Source organism: Melospiza georgiana, chromosome Z (genome assembly GCF_028018845.1).
Source record: "Melospiza georgiana isolate bMelGeo1 chromosome Z, bMelGeo1.pri, whole genome shotgun sequence".
In the NCBI taxonomy this organism is placed as follows: Eukaryota; Metazoa; Chordata; class Aves; order Passeriformes; family Passerellidae; genus Melospiza; species Melospiza georgiana.
The window spans coordinates 19,817,533-19,835,015 of NC_080465.1; the positions used below are offsets into that span (position 1 = coordinate 19,817,533).

At 38.5% G+C, this 17,483-nt stretch overlaps 1 protein-coding gene across 2 annotated transcripts in view; it reads right to left on the minus strand.

Annotated features, from left to right (window-relative positions):
* The window catches only part of LNPEP (leucyl and cystinyl aminopeptidase), a 49,952-nt gene extending 46,949 nt beyond the window's left edge, over positions 1 to 3,003 (minus strand). The window contains exon 1 of one of the 2 annotated variants that reach the window (XM_058044056.1): positions 2,710 to 3,003. In XM_058044056.1, the coding sequence (XP_057900039.1) occupies positions 2,710 to 2,728 (19 nt within the window). In that variant the 5' untranslated portion in view covers positions 2,729 to 3,003. The remainder of the gene's footprint in view (positions 1 to 2,709) is intronic. The other variant, XM_058044057.1, reaches the window with a different exon arrangement.
* Positions 3,004 to 17,483: the final 14,480 nt, after the last annotated feature.

The following is a 17,483-nucleotide window of genomic DNA, read 5'->3' on the forward strand; positions in this document are numbered from 1 at the left end:
TCCAACCTGAGATATTCTATGATTAACTCAGTTATTCCAGGAGCTAAAAATAAATATGCAATTAACTGCTCTTCTAGAGCTACAGACCTCATACATCATCTCCACCCGAAGTCCTAAGCAGGGAGGAAGACACAGCCTAGATCTCTTCAGAGAGGTCCCAAACTAAGTTTACAGCGCAGGGAAGAGGGAAGAAGTAAAAAAAAAATAAAATAAAAATCCCAAGTTTATTTACTTTATCTGAGCATTTCCACAGGAGAAGCCATTCAAACAGTAAAGAGTTCAGCACACCCACTAGGATTTCAAGGAAAGGATAAGGGTTTCTTTGAACTTTGAAATGCATTATGATTGTGTTTTTTCTTTTATTTAAGAAAAAGAATTCCAACCAAATACTGAACTAGAAAAGCAGGAATTTATATCCACTTTAGTACATTTGCTGCCTTAAAGTCTATTTTAAGACACATACTCATTCAGACACAGTTCTACTCCCACAAATAAAAACAAGAAATTGTCTCATTGCTAGTTTGACCAATGGGTATCAGAGTGCTGAATCCAACTAAAATGCTTTTGCAAAATCTTAAGATCCAGCCTGGTCCCTCTTCCCCACATTTTACAAGGGTTAAAAACCCCAAAGAACTGAGAGATCTACCAGTATAATATTGTAAGCCTCCTGTGATAGGCATGCTTTCTTCTCAATTTAAACAGCGCTTTGCACAGCAAGTCAACACGACTCACAAATAGAACTCATAAGTATTGTGTAAGACAAAACAAAAATCCAGTTTATTTGGAAAATTTGATGCCTACAAAAGGTTCCAGACCACCAGGCACAAAAATAAAAATTCTATTCAAAAAGCCAATAATGTATGCACCCTCTTCACTTCAGATTTTTTGCTGCTGCTATTGAGCACCAAATATGCCCCAAGATCATCAGAAATAAGGTGCAACATTTTTGCTCTAATATTTGCATATTCTCTGCAGCATCCATTCCAGCACAGCCAGCCCTCAGGAAGAAACTTATTGACCAACTTCAGCTCCAAATTTTCTTCCAGTCTTACCATGATCTTTAGTGTTTTCATTTCAGGGAACAAAATTAGGAAGCTCAGTGCATGAATATTGCTTCTCGGCACCTTAAGCTACATGCTAAAGCCCACAGGTGCATTTCTCCCAGTTGCATGGAGCAGAATTTTTAAAACGCTTTATTGCACAGTGCAGCAATAGCATTATGCCAAACAGACATTTAAAACAACATTTCATCTCTTTGAAAAGGAATGGCCTTAGCAAGATGACTTCAAAATTAAATTCTCCCCCAAACTGCACTACTCTCAATGACAAGATCTTTTTATGATGCATACAAGAATGCACAAAACAACGCTGCGACTGAAATAGGCTGTAGCTGAAAGACCTTACACTAAGGCCAGGATTAACTAGAGAACCGAAACATCAACTGCTTGTAAAAACTGTAATTTTAGCATGACAATACAAAAAGGGGAAAAAAAAAGGGGGGGGGGGTGTCGCTCTTGCGAGTTACAACACCAAAATATGCCCAGAGCTCATGACTTTCAGTTTCTTTCAGATTCTAAACGGCAGCATCCAATGGCAGGGGATATTTCATGTGTTTCAAAAAAAGGGAAATGCAAGGCAATGAAGATATATTTATAGATTCACAACACAGGTTATAGAACCTTAGAATGGATTAGAAGGAACCTTAAAGATCATTTAGGGCCAACCTCTTTGCCATGAGACAGAAAATTTATTTTTTAGCACATGGGGTTTTTTAAAATACGATGCAGCAAACTCTACCTGATACTTTACCGATGGCTATCCAACACGCTTGCCATTTAACAGACCAAATCCCACCTGTAACAAAAGTGCTGCGTTTTCAGCAGGAAGGCTGTTGTTTTACCCACTGTCTAATTCCATATTTGGCCATGGTTGTGAATCTAACCAAACATACTTCAGTTTCAGTTTGATCTGAGAGCTTCATTTCCTCCTCTGCCCTGGACGGGTAGAATGTGTTACTATTAGTAGAGGCACAAGCAATAAGGACTTTTCATGGCTTCATTTCAGGCACAAGCACAGAATGCACACACACTGCTGTATTACGATGCCAGCAAACGCTCCCGTATGCCTATCTCTGAGCATATGCAACCACGTCGGAATTTCAAGCACTTCTGTCACTGCATGGGCGCTGTGAAAGCTTTCTGGGTTTCAAGAACACCCTGAAATGCTATTTCGTACACCGCTTACACTTCTGTATTTTATTTCTCCTTCCGCTCGGGTTTGGGGGGGGCGGGGGGGGGGCGGTTGGAGGTACGTTCTGATGAGAATGCCCCGATCAGGAAAACGCCATGAACAGGGGGGCTGGTTCCTACTTCCCATCAGAATCATGATGGCTTTGGAACTCCAGACACCTATAAGGCGCCTTCGGTGGTGCCACACAGGGCGAGTGTACACCTGGAGTTCAAGTGGCCCCGGCTTCCCAGTGTGAGACCCCGGCCGGGCAGTGAGAAGCGCAACAGCGCCGAAAAAGCGAGGGAGCTCCTTTCCCCTCTGTCGTTCAAGACACCTATTCCTAATTAACATGAGACAATTTTCAAGCCGCAAACAACGAGGGCAGCAACACTACGAAGCCTCTCGTTTTCCTCTGGACGCGGCTCCGCCGGGAGGCCCCGCGGCCCCGTCCCGGGCTCCTACGGCCGCCCAGGTACTCACCGCTGGGAAAGGGCTCCATCTTCCTCCCGGAGTCCGCTCTCAGCGGAGGCGCTGCCACGGCTCTTTACTCCTCCTCCTCCCGCCGCCGCATGCTCCTAGGACGGGCTCAGTCCGTACCGCCCCGGCGGGGCCGCAGCGGTATCAGCCCGCGGCTCCCTCCCGGCTCGGCAGCCTTTTCAGGCGAGGCAGCGCCGGCCAACCACCGCCCGCCGCTGCCTCAGCGCTCGCTTCCTCCTCGCCCCTGGCTTGGCCCCGCGGCACCGCCTCCTGCCTGCATGGGCCCGCCTCACGCCGGTGATACCGGGGCGGGCTCCGGACCCCGAGGGACCGAGTGTCGGATCGCGGCGTGCCGGGGGCCGCTCCGCAGAGTGGGTGACCCGGCCGCTGCCGCACCGGGCTCGCCGCGCAGGCCGTGGCGCTGCTGCGGAGCCGGCTTTGCCTGCGTGTCCCTGCTGTGCGCCTTCCGTCGCAATTTAACCTTACTTTTTATTTAAACAAATAATTCCCTTATCATCCGGTAGTGTTCTGCTGCGCAAGACGCAAGAATCAAAAGGCACAAGCGATTGTGTGGAATGTGATCAAACGATGCTACAAAGAAAGACTGGATAGTGTTCCAGGAACCAAACACAAAAGATCAAAACAATTAATTATACAAAGTGGACCTGGTATTTGTGAAAGAGAACCAGCCATACACGGTGGATGTCGCCATGAAATATGGAAGTATTGAAACATTATTAGAAGTGGCTGCTGTGGGAAAAGTAAAGAAGTATAAGCATCTTCAAGAACAAATTCTATAACTAAAAAATGCTACAAATATTGTATTTATGGGTTTTCTGTTTGGCTCATGTGGGAACGCTGAACTTTCGAAGGCCCTGGGTCTCTCTAGCTTGAGGACAGAGGACTGCCCATGCTTTGGTTTTCAGGACACTTTTTACTTCTGTGGGCATTGTGTACATGTTTGCTGGTAAAGCATATAGCATTATATCATCTTAATCTATGCAATAGTTAATATCTACATAACATCTTGTACTACTGAGTTTTTTGTAGTATGTATTAATGCCTATAATGAAGTATTGATAGGTGACAGTAACACCTGCTGCCAAGCCCTGTACCCTCAGAGGAGTAGGGTCATGAGAGACAAAAGCTTGTTATTATGGCTGAACAGCAACAAAGATTGAAGGCGAACACCATGAACCTAAAGACACTGTGATCCTCTTGGCATTAGGGAGGGATTGCATGTAGAGATGACAGAGGAATCATGGTGTGATATATCACATACCATCAATTTGGGACAAAATTTTCCTGATGTTGATCAAAGTGGCCAGGCCATCTATACTTAACTTGGAAAAGGAACTTACATAAATTATTATATGCTCAATATCTAGCCTCCTTTTTGACTTGCTTGTCCCCTGCTCCCTTACAGCTACGCTCCTGTTATCAATTGACTGGTCACGTTTTTTTCTTAACACAGGGAAAGGAGATTTTTGGGAAAGGAGAAAATGGAAACTGATTACTCCCAAAGAACACAAATTTAATGTCCCATATTTATTTTAAAAATGAAAAGAAATTGAGGTTAGTTGTCCAGGGATCCACAAGAGCCCAGGCGCTGTGCAGCCCTACCTCTTCTCTGTGTTTCATAAACAGAGAAGTGCCCTTTTTCACACATGATCATGTTTCACAGACTTAGTTATGGTGACAACCTTGTAGCACAATCTAGGTCAAAGTCATGTTTCACACTAAATCCTTGGAGTTTAACACCGGCTTTAATGTAAGCGCAGAGTTAGGTGAGTTTTAATAACCATTTACATATTGTCTTAACATATCACAACAGCCCATCATAAAAAGAAAAAATAATTTAAAGAAAAACTTCTTTAAATTATTAAATCACCAGATTATTTCTTTCAATAGGATGACAGTCTCTAGATCTTTTTTTTCAAAGCACTAACCCTGTCTGGCGTATATTTAAATATATTAGAGAAACATTACCTATGTAGCTAACTTTGCTGGGTTTCTACACAGTGTCATGCAGAGGCTGCAGAGAGGCCTGAATGGTGTTTTTTTGAGCACCTCATCACATGCTTTCACCATTCTTCATTTCTGCCAATCAAAAATCCTTAATTAGTATAATACATCTTTGGGAAGCTAAAAAGCTAAAATAAGATCAGGCTCTATTACATGTGCAGAGATTTCCATACCGAGATTTTCCTATTAACATCAAGTTTTAAGATAATACAATGGGAATTAGTCATACAGAATAAGTCAGGTATAGAGCTCATTTCACAGTAGCACTGTTTGTACTATAGTAGAAGAATAAGGGTTTCATTATAGTTTTGTATAACATCATTTAGAAAAAAAATTAATGGATTTGAAGGTCCATCTTTACTTGTGTTGGTAAAAAGCTAGAATTTCTACAAAAATATTTTCTTAAAAGTGCCTAAAAGTTACAGGTCCTTTCCACTATAAAATATATACAGTTTTTAGTTATAGCTTGTGAGTGATTTGTAGAAGTGAATAACTTTAAATTGTTTCTTCTTCAGATTTTAAGTCAACTATTACCACAATTTCTATCTCTTTTTTTTTTTTTTTTTTAATATGCAGAATAAAACGTTTCTGTTATTGCTTAAAGCCCTAAATATATCCTTAGAGTATCTGCAATAACCTGTATTGTGCATTAGTTTGGTAGCTTCCATTCAACAATATCTTAAGTGAGACCTTTCCGTGGGTTAAAATATGTTTGCCAGCAAACCTGCATCTTTTTTAACTTTGAAGACAAGCCATCTCTAAAGAATGCTTTAGATCTTCCGGCTTTTAGACACCTGGAAATATGACTCAGGCTGTGTTTTTGCAGTTTATTTTTCTCGTGAAAGGCACAGAGATTTCATGAACAGTACAAGTGTCAGTAGACATGTAGGTTCTTTTGACCCAGTGGAAAGTCTTCAATTGTTTTCAACCAGATCTGCACATCAGAAGCAACTACACACAGTAAAGCTTTGTGGCTGAGAAGTTGCGTGGCCTCCGGGGGCTGTAAGGAGAGGAGGGTTCATCAGTCTTGCTAAAACATGTCAGAAGTAGCACAGACTTAGGCATAGAACTGGTGAATCATTTGTCTGACAACCTTAAAATACGATGAAAAAATTGTCCCAACAAATACTTGTGCCTAAAGCTTGAGCTGAGAGATAAAGAACAGGGAAGTTCTTTCTGTTCACTGACTGAAATGGTTAATCCTACTGATTAATTTGTTAACTTCTTCCTGAATGTGAGGTTTTGTATTTACAGCCAAAATTGTTTCTTTGGTGTGCACACCAAAGAACAAACCTGACACCCTCATCCCCTGTCAGCAGGAACTACAGCCACTTGTAACCACTTTTTGCACAGAGTACTGTCCCAAGCAATCCATAGCACTGTGTTTGCTAAATAAATATCCTTATCTATGTGCCTATCTATTTCTACAGGTGTAACCAGTTAAATAATTAAAGTAAATAATTTTGTAAATGGCAGAACTAAATGAGGCATGGTTGTTTTCACATATCTCAACTCACTGCAGATTCTTGCTGGGAGAAGTAGCTGCTTCCACAGAAGTGTCGTTGCTATCTGCTTTGTGTTGTCTTACAACCTACCTTTCAGCAATACTTCCTAGATATACGCTCCTCTTCCTAATAGAATGTGTTTAAGTTCACACTGTTACCTTGCCTCTGCATCTGTAATGCTGCATTACAGATAAAAACCCGCAAGCTATTGTAAGGAAGAGTCATAGCAGGGCTAGAACGCTGGAGCATTTTATTGTAGTATAGTCACTTCACCATAAATGCTTTTCTTGCTTTGCTGATTTTGTTTAAGTCATAAAAATAAATAACCTACTGTAAGAACTTTGAGGTCCTAAAATTAAGCCAATGTATTTTTATCTTTCTCTTGGAATATTGTTAGCATGTTTATATCTCAGTTCTAAAGACCTACATCTAGTGTTTCATTTCTTTAAAAAAGCATGTACTAGCTAGAAACTATCATGTAGTGTAAACATATCCACCAGGTAGCTCAGAAGTAATTTGCCAGTTTTTGTGGCTGGAATGCTATGCGGCATGATTCAAAAGTTGCTTTTTCCACAGGAGAATTTAGGATACAGTTATGTGTGATGATTTAGGCAGATCTAACAGCTTGCCGCTTTCCAAAACGGCAGAGTCGTTTTCCCCTGCTCAGTTCTTGCCTCATGTTTCACTGCTTACCTTACACCAACTCTAATGCTTGTTATCTTCCTCTACAGGCTGATTTCAACTTTTCAGCTGCCTAATCTGGCAGAAAACTAGTTCACCAAAATAGTAGATAATTTAATTTTGGGTCACAGAGTTTTATTGGAATCTGCAAAGTATCTGGATAACAATAGCAGCAGGAGGGCTCATAAATATGCAGCTAAGCAACCTCAGCTCAGAATTCTCCTTTGCTTCCATTAATAAACTGTCTATGCCAGTCTGCCTCTTGAGGCTCTGTTCGTCAGCTGATCCATGGATCATCCCTAGATTTGTCTCTCTTTCCAGTGATTCCATTCTCAGCTCAGCTCAGGAAGCAGTCATTTCTCTTATCCACCATAAATTGAAGCTATACAGTATTGAAAATAACCATTCTTCAATACTGAGAAAAAATGGTAGCAAATTGATTCGCTAAGACAGAAGTTTTAAAAAGTAGGAAGTCTGCCCAGAATAAATCCACACTGAGCATTTTAAAACCACTTAGTATTGACAAGACTTATTTCTTCTTGAAATGAACACTAAATGACATAAACAGTAGTAAAGCAAAAATGGTTATCGAGTTTTGAGAGCTTCAATTACTGTTCTTAATGAATAAGATATAAACAGGATGATTAATAAATAAGATACAAGCATAAGCATCCCATTTTTTATAACCAGGATAACACTGAAATTTGAGAAGTCATCTGTGCTCATGACTCATATCCGAAGTACTCCATTTAGCAACTGAATAGTATTACTTTCTCCTTTTCAAACTGGAGAGCTGCTGAAGAGCTATGATCTGAAATTATCAGGCACTTATCAGATGCAGTGAAAAACTAGCACTATCTATTTAATGTATTTTTATTAATGTATTTGTTAATCTTTGTCTGGTACTACAAAGTTAGTGAACCAGGCAAGTATTGAATATGAGAAATATGAGACTGATGAACCATCCAAAGTAACTTTGCTCCTGATACACTGGGTTTGGTGAACACGCCTACCATAAGGTACTAAGCTAGTTGATGTGTTCTCGATCTTCCATAAAGCAGAAGTAAGCACAAGGTGTGGTGGAATGGTCAGTTCAAAACATCCATATTATTACACATACCTCTCTGAAGTGTTCGGTGTTGACACCCCTAATTTGATTCTATTTGCTTTCAGGCCAATGAGGGCAAAATCCCTTGCACCCATTAAAAAGATTATAAAAGGAAATTGTGCAAAAACAGTGTGACTAATACTTCTGTAGTAAAATACTCTCTCATAATCTTAAATTATTTAGTAAACTGCAGAGCTTTTACTTGAAACAAAATTGTAGCCTTCAGTCATAGCATATGTTAAAAGATAGAGAACATACCATATGCTAAACGCAGTGCACATGCCAGGGGCATCTATTACGCCGCGGTACTCTAACTTACAGCATCTCAAGATAACAAGGAACAAAATTCTGGCCAATGTGTTTGACCTCTAATTCAAGTATATATTCAGAAACTAGAGTTCTTTCCATTTGCTTGTGGTGAATTTTTCAGTGGTGTATTTATTTCACTGTAAGTATTTCCCCATGTTGGCAGTGTTCCTTTAAGAGCAAATCTTCAAGAAAGGCAGGTAGGAAATTACTTGATAACACTGTGTTGAAGAGACATATCCTTGCTTCTGATCAAACATTGTAATTACTCTACTAACTTTTTAAATAAAAATTGAAAACAATTTTTTTTTAAGGTATTAATACAATCCTTTTATTTTCTTTCTTTTAAGGAATAATGCTTAAATGGTAGTGCTTTCATGCTAAATGCTAATGCCAATGCTTAAATCTTAATGCTTTTAGCCCCTTTTTATTCCTGTTATCCATTCTAAGCAGTAGATTGAACTTAATGGGGCTTTTGTGCTGCTGCTTGATGGACGTTATGTGCTATTGTGAGAAACTAGTTATAGAATAGTTGCTGATATTAAAATTATAGTCTGCATCTGTCCTTTGAAAAGTCTCTGTTCATGCATTTTATCCACAACCACATTAAGAAATACTGATTTCATGTGATTCTTCATAGCAGTATGTTTACAAGATTTCTGCAGAGAAAGTAAATGCAGTCTGAGAAACAAAATAATGGCATGAATCCTCATGGGTAAGAAATATGATCTCACACACACAGGTATGTGAAATTTACAGCTGATGGCAGATGGGAATGATAGTTCTAGGCAGAGTACAAAAACATTAATTTAAAATCAACTGGCCATTTGGTCAGGCTAACTTTGACCCAGTAGGTGATATAGATGTGCCCTGATAGACAATCCAAATAGCTGAAAAGTAACATCATTTACGGGACAGCTACCATTATCAGTTAGAAAAACTTGATATGGATTAGAAACTCGTAATCCTCCCACTTCTGGCTCCAAATGCAGGGAATAATTACCAATAATGAAAGCACCATTAATGTACAAAACTGTTTCTGGGCATAAGACATAGTACTGAATAATGATATTTTTTCTGGAATACTTTTCAAGTATTGACAAACCCTTGAACTAAAAAACCAAGTAATTTTGTAGTTCAGCTTTCCTGAGGGGATTTATCTGAAGTTCTCATGCACTATAAAGAGGTTGGTGCTTCTTTTATTTTCTTGACATCTTTCACTCTGGTAGTTCCTTTAAGACTGAGTCATATGATAAAAAAAGATTTTGTTGCAGAGGGGAAAAAAAAAAGCCACAAGAAAGAAATAGAGCATAACTTGTTTAAGAATCAAATAATAATAAATGTCAGCCTAAGCACTCAGAGTTAACTAGTCCTGTCTACTTTTATTCCTTTATGCAATACTTTAAATATATCAATTTTTGAAAACTTATTGGATAGACCACAGTTCTCAAGAAAGACTGTGTGTGTATACTATAGTGTTAACAGGCCACACTGATGATATGATTTGGTATACTGATGTAGCTCAATTGGCCCCCAGTAGTTTTACAGTTAATTATGAAAGCTAAAGATTTAACTCCATAATTTCCAGACTGATGACTAGCTTTTGCATTGAGTGGTATGGGAGAGTAAAAAAATTACTATCCTGAAAATTGCTATTCCTGAAAATGAAGCCATGGGAATAAAACATACGACCTGCACACTTCTTGAAAGATATGCTCAGCTCTCACTCAGATAATTTCTATGCAAGTGTAGAATCATCACCACTATCATCTAGCAATAACATGTCTCCAGGATAGCTGCCAGGCAGGGAGAGGAGAAACAGAGCTCTACATTTCACGGTATTTTTAATTGTCATGATTTGGTGAACTAGGATAGTCCATTGCACCAGTACATTTCCAACTCAGGAGAAGGCAAGGCAAGGCAAAGCAAGGCAATCATTCTCTAGAACAACTAACTGCTAGTATACTTATGCAATTACTAAGCTGATGTTGCAACATCCTAGCTTGTTTTCCAAAATACCCACGGCATGCCTACACTTATCAGTCCCTATCATAATTAAAATGCCATTCTTTCTATCATACTCTCTTCACCCATTTCATTAACCTCAAGAGTATAGGAAAACTAGGCAGAAAACCTAAGCTACTGTTCAGAAACCTTGGATCAAGCTCCTAAGTATTGTGTATAGAGAACATCTCACTTGAAGCCTACAACTTTGAGCTTTTTACACTTAACCCCGGGTCATCCACAGTGGTGCAGCAATAATGGTGACCAAATAGTGGTTATAGTCACTTCAACAGTCTTATGAAGAGTGTATCTATTGAAAATAAGATAGATGGTTGTGAGTAACATCCAAGAATCTTGCAGTCCTGTTCCTGAGGAATTCACATGTCTTGGATTTTAAGTGCAGTAGCCTGTTTGTGCTCACTGTTCTGATAAGTTTAGCAGTCACCAGTGCTGCCTTGGAAAAATATCAGTTTCTTGAAGAAGGAGAACTGTGTAAAGGCTATAAGAAGGCTTGTAAGACTATGCTGTATATGAAACTTTCAAAGTACTTTGCATGTCTGGAGGGAATTTTACAAAACCCTTATGAATACCAGGAGATGCATGCAGTATTAGAACAGGATGATGCTTGATAGGAAGTCTGTCTGGAATGCAGAGCATGCATTTTGAAACAGCAGTGTTCTGTGAAGAGATATAACACAAGGAATATGCAATATAATCAGCACATAACAATGTCAAGGGTAGTGAACTGAACATCCAACAACTGCCTCGAATCATTAAGTTCTGATTCACAGCAGTATGTTTCAAACATAGATAATGCTTTACAACTGCCAAATGTGAAGACAAACTGCAAACAAAAAGAGTCACATTAATATGAGAAGGCTACTAAGGAGAAAAAAGTCTCCATAGGCAGCAGACAAGATGTCACTTCCATATTTAACAAAAAATACTGTGAGACGAGTGTGTGCCTGAAGGACGGTGGTGTCTAATAATAGCATTGCCTCACACGATCTCTTTCTATGGCAAAGGTTTCTGGGCACACCCACAGGAGGAGAAATCTGAGCTGATCATAAACAAGCGAGGCTGGGGCTGGGAAGCAGTGGGAGCATACTGCCTCCCCAAGACAGTCAGCTTTATGGCACTAGTGTGGCACCTGAGCTGAATCAAACCCTTGGACAAAATTCCTCAGAAGGCACTGGAGTCTACTACAAAGGAATTTTCTTTCATCCAGATTCCCCTTCGAAAGAGTCTTGCAAACACAGGTGTTTAGCTTCTTACAAATCCAAGTGAAAAGGAAGTCAAGTAGAAAGACAAAAAGTTCTTAGGCTCTGAACTCTCCATGTATGATGAGGTGGTTTTACACTCTTTTTATGTGATGTTAGTTGGTTTTACAGTGTGTATTTGTTTGAGATTTGAATATACTTAGTTTTATTAAATTTTTCTTCGATTGCAAAAAATGCCATCCAGAAAATACCATCCTACCAAAAAACAGATGCCAAGGAAAGGCACAGAACTTTTTCTTCATTCAGTTGTGATAAGATACCATCAAGAAGTTGGATTAAAGAAACTTTAAAAAAAAACCCCTAAGGTTATGCTAGCAAGATGAGGTGACATCACGATGTCACATCAGGGTTTTTAATATCCCCCTTTCAAATGCTGACTGATGAATTGCAGGCCAGAAGTACAATATTCTTAGAACAAGTTAATGTGTCATGTGCCTGATAATATTGAAATATTTCTACTTGCCTAACTACTTTTGAGAACCAATTATTTGGTATATTTCGTCCTATGGACAATTTATTTAAGCTACAGAAAAAATTGTAGGCTTCAGCTGTTAAAAAATTGGGGTACACTGACATATGTCTTGTACCTTTATGCTTGGAAATACTGGGAGTGATAAATAGCCAAATATGAGAGGAAAACTCAGGCACTTCCTAGAACCAGTTGAGAGCTTTTAGGGTACAGTATATCATTTGGAAAAGTATTGCTTGCCAAACTGCAATTTTCCCCCAGAATGTGCTGTTAGCAATAAAATGTTAGTTGGCAAAGTGTTTTGACATCCGATGTAGAATTCCTAGATGGATTTAAAGATAAATTAATCTAATTAATTACTTTGCAGTTACAATAGTCGCCTAAAATCCAAGTGTCTTAGGATATTTCTGCATTGGCTATTTAACTCAGCCTGAAGAAGGCAGTCTTTGTCATTGCTGAATAAGAGGTACCAATGATTTGTTCTGTCCGTGTTAGGTTGTCCACTCAGTTCTCTCTGTCGTATCACTATGGGCAGAAACTGGGGAGCAGGATAACTGGAGACAGAGAATTGTAGAATTGGATCAGCCATGTTCTCTGGTTTAGGACATGCCTGTAAAATACTCACAAAATACTCATTATAAATCTAAAGAGTCATCTGATCCATCAAGATGTTACTGAGATATGGTGCTTAAATAATATATATGCATCGTATCAATAGTTTTTAACTTGGATTCAGCAGCGGGTCTGAGGCTGATGAGAGTTTTTGCCCTGCTATCTAATGCTGCTAATGATGATATCTAATGATAATCCCATTGATTTACAGTCATAATCCATGGTTCTCCAGAGGCTTACAGACAACTAAATAAAGACATGTCAATCTGTGCCTGATCTGGGTCAGCTTTAGTCAAGCACCTCTACCAGAAGAACATTTTCTATCAAATACAGTAGACAAGGTAAACCATGACTTTAAAATATGTAACCACACTTGTGAGTTTTCCTTATCCTAACTTCTAAGGCTGTGCATGAGGAGAGGGCGCATCTTCCTAACCAGTGACTTGTGAAAATTTGTAAGATCACAGGAGTAAGGTAAGCTTGTTTTTCTGCAAAGCAATGCTCCAGCCCATTATGGCTCTAATTTATAAGTTCTGCTCATGTCTGTTGACTACCTCGTTCTTGAGATAGGTTTTATATCAAAGAACAGAGGATGTTATCCTGTCATGCAACAGAGCACCTACTGAGTTTTGTATAACTTTTTAATAGTGATTAAAATAACTCATTCTGGGGCAGTTTTCTCAATAAGAAATTCACTTTGATTTTAATAAGAGCTCACTAGTGTAAAAATTGCATTTGGTTTTAAATCCTTTGGCACAGTATATGGTCCCTAAAGGTAGCCCATTTCCAGTGTTTAATAAATAAGTATAGAAAACAAAGGAACAAATACAAACATGACTTTTTCAGCTTCCAGAAAACTTGTGCAAGACAGTGATTATTGATCATATGCATGTCTGTTTTGTGAGCTATGTATGTTTTCTAAAGTAAAGCCTGAGCACAAACACAATTATCAGAAGACTAAATTTCTTTCTGTATAATTTAAAAAGGGCTACACATACTGCAGTAGTAGGAAATATTGGCTATGGCCATACATTTGGAAGACACTAGCTCATATCATACTGCAGAGATGAAGAATGAACCAATAGAGAATTTGTGCTTAACTGTTACCCTTGATTAGCTAAATATCCAAACATCTTTCCTCTAATCATCCAGTCATGCTCCAATACTCTTAGACACAAATTTAATGGGATTATTGTGGTATTCTGGGCTTTTGGTTTTTTGATGTGTGTAAACATCTTTGAACTCACCCCCAGAAAAAGTAAAATGCACTTCCAGTATAATTAGTTCTAACAGAGAAAAAAGCTGATTCAAATGTGTGAAGATGAATATTAATATTTTTCAGCAATAATTATAATATTGGAACTGTGTCCTTGCAGTGTTTCTCATAATTGAGTTTCTTTTTAATTTCCCTGTATATTCAGCAACATAATTCTAATTAAAAGCACTTCTTTACCATGACAGCCAGTAAGAGTGACTTGTCAGACAAAGTTTTTGTAAAATGAATTAATTTTTTGTTATTAGAATAATTACTCTATATTAGTTTAATCTCCCTGTAAATTAAGTTGAAACTGTTGCCTTTATCTAATTCTTTGTTCATTTCCCAGAAGCATATATGTTCTGAATGCTTATGTTTCTTCTGCAGTTGCAGTAGATAATCACCCATACTTTCTATTTTATTTCTCTCTGCCTCTATAATAGAGACAGATCCTTGGTCCTGACAGCTGTTTGCATTATGAACTGATATTTTTAAGAGTGCAAAAGAAAAAAAGATGAAAATACAGTTTATTAAACTGACTTACCTCAAAAAAAAAGCTAGAATCACATTGAGAAGCACTTCTCAGTAGTAAATCTGCCTAGTAGCTAGCTCAGCAGCTATCTGTCTGTCCCAGAAGGCTGATGCAACTTGGATTACACTACATTGCTTCTCAGAGGTAATCTAAGGAGAAGAGAAGCACCTACAGCTTCCTCAGAGATGAACACCATCTGTGATAATCAGAGCATTATCATGTTGACAGGATTTTAGAGATTTGACATCATTTTAGAAACCTGTATTTGCAAGTGTATTTTTCCTTTGAAGGTTCAAAGAGCTGCAAATCACTTAAATCGGGTGAGAGCATATGCCATTGAGGACTACTTACTGAGCAGTTCAAAGTACAGGCTGTTTGTTGGTACTAGTCATCTCCAGCATTTTTAACTCTTTTGAGCTGAAGGAGCAAGAAGGGTACAGTATTACAGTAGAAAATCTGTCAGGAAGTAAAAAAAAAAAAATTACTAAAATATAAATGAATTGAGTTGTAACCAAGTCACACAGAGACCAGAGACACAAAGAAAAAGGGAGATTCCCCTTGTTAAGTCACAAGTTTCAGAACAGGTCACCTTCCTTTCTAAACTCCTTATGAATCCTAGGGAGGGCTAAGTCCAATCTTAGTGTTGGGTTTATGTGCAATGAAATTAACCTATGCAACATTAGTAGTATTAATAGTAGTTGTAGTAGTAGTAGTAGTAGTAGTAATAATAATAATAATAATAATAATAATAATAATAATAATAATAGTCAGATACATGGATTAGCAACATTTCGTTGCTATTAAATCAGCATTATTTCAATTGCTTACCAAGGATCTGTCAAATATAAGGGATCTCTCCACCTTGGGTAGGAAAGGCTATCCTAGTCCAAGGTAAGGAATTTCAAACTTCATGAGGCATCCATGCTGAAGAGGGGAGTCACCTGCCATTCAGTTCAGCTACGGTTCAGGAAGAGCTCAAACTGGGCCCATCCTGACAGTGATATTTGCAGAACGAAGTAGTTGGCTCCTAGTCAGTAATAAAGACAAGACAGATGTCTTCATTTTGGCTGTACTATCTTGTTCTGTGCTTTAGCTGTCATGTAATTTTGGAGTTTGAAACCATCTCTGGAAATATTATCACGAGGCATTTTCAGTCCTTTATACATGGGCCAGGAACTTAACAGCATTCAAGTTCACCACAGGGCATGAGGCCTCTTGCTCCTGTTTTGCGGAGAAAAGAAGAAACCTCGCAACTTTATAAAGTTGTTAAGCTCGGTATGTTTATTTACGGCGCCGGACACATGCGGAGAAAACTCTCCTCAAAAATAAGGCGTTACTCTGAGAACTTCAAATCTCCTTTTATCCCCCTCTCAAATAAATATGCATACAGTTTCACAATAGGTTCATACATATTCATTTTTATGGGTTTCTTTTGACTTTTACCACTAGTTCCTTTTTATCAGAAAGAATTCTGAGGTCAGGTTGACTTGCCCTTACAGCAGTCCCTGTCTCTCTCTATCATCTTCTGTCTCCTCCCCTTTATCTCTGTCCTTCACTGAAGTAACTTCACTGAGCTTAGGCCTTGCAGTCTGGCTAAATAACTACGATTTCTAACCACAGACTCAAAAAATGTACATTTCACCTATATTAAAATGGATTTCTATCCTGGAAAATTTTCACTTTGCTTCACTCCTTAGTCAGTCTGAACAAAGGCATGGTTGAGGGTCAAGTGTGTCTGTGACAACCATTTACATAATATTTGCTATGATTTTGTTTAATGCACTTTAATGTACTTGATATTTTTCTCTCATATTGACTTCATGGTGAAGCATTATAAAAGTCCATCTTTGCATTCAGAAAATAGCTTGCAGCAAGATGACTGTCTATGATTTTGTAGGATTTTTCATGAAAATAATATGGATTTTATAAAAACTAAAGAAAAATACTCCGAATTTTAAATCTGCAAAGTAAATATTTCACATGTATATAACAAGGTCATATTTTCACTCATTAATAATCTTCCATTGCATTTACACTTGACTAATACAAAAGGCAGCCAAGTTTTCATGTTAGGAGCTAATGATTCCAGTTCAAGTCAATACCTGAATGAACACACATACTGCATTTGTTCAAGCAGATGGAATTCTGCCCAATATACAAGACAGGGATGATTTCACCAGACATTTATTGCTCTGCCTTTCTGGCAATTTGTCCTTCCTGAGCAGGCTAATTGTTAGCCAGCAACGGCACTCACTGCTGAGCTGGGGTAGCACATATTAACACGTGAGCTAAAGCCTCTCAGTACATGAGATCACAGGAGCAGGAAACAGTATTCTGGTCCATAAAGAGAGTGGTGGACAGAAGAAAATACCTGATAAGATTTCATCACTCACCAAGAAGCAGAACTGCTACACTGTACTATAAGAGTACAGAGTACAGAGTGGTATAAACGTACCAGCTGGCAGAATCAAGGAATAAGAAAGGTCAATGAAGGCATTAGCATTCCTATACTACATGGCAAGCATAAGAGCTGCAAATCAGAGAGATATGTTACTTTGGAAGTGGCCTTGTTTGACATTATTGCAGCTGACAAGCAGCAGATGGGACAAAATAAGACTATACCTAAGGATAAACTGTTATTAAATATTAACCAAAATGTCAGTTCCTTTACTCTAACCACTCTGGGACAGTTCAGTTTACCTTCTAACAGAAGGCAAATTATTTCCTTGCCTAGCTGACCAGAAGTTAATTTTTCTCTTTTCTCTTTTAAAATTCTTATTAACAAGTAATTTTCTACTTGCTTTGCCTTTTGTGATTATTTTGCCAGGCATCTGTTACATAATCCATAGTGTAGTAATGAGAAGAGTAGCAATATGGTTAAAATCCATGTACTTTGCCTTAACGGAAAAATCCACAAACCATAGGAAAAATACCTAAGAGGAGGAATACAAGAATGCATGACTTCTAAGATGCAGCTGCAGTTTGCAGATACAGGACTGA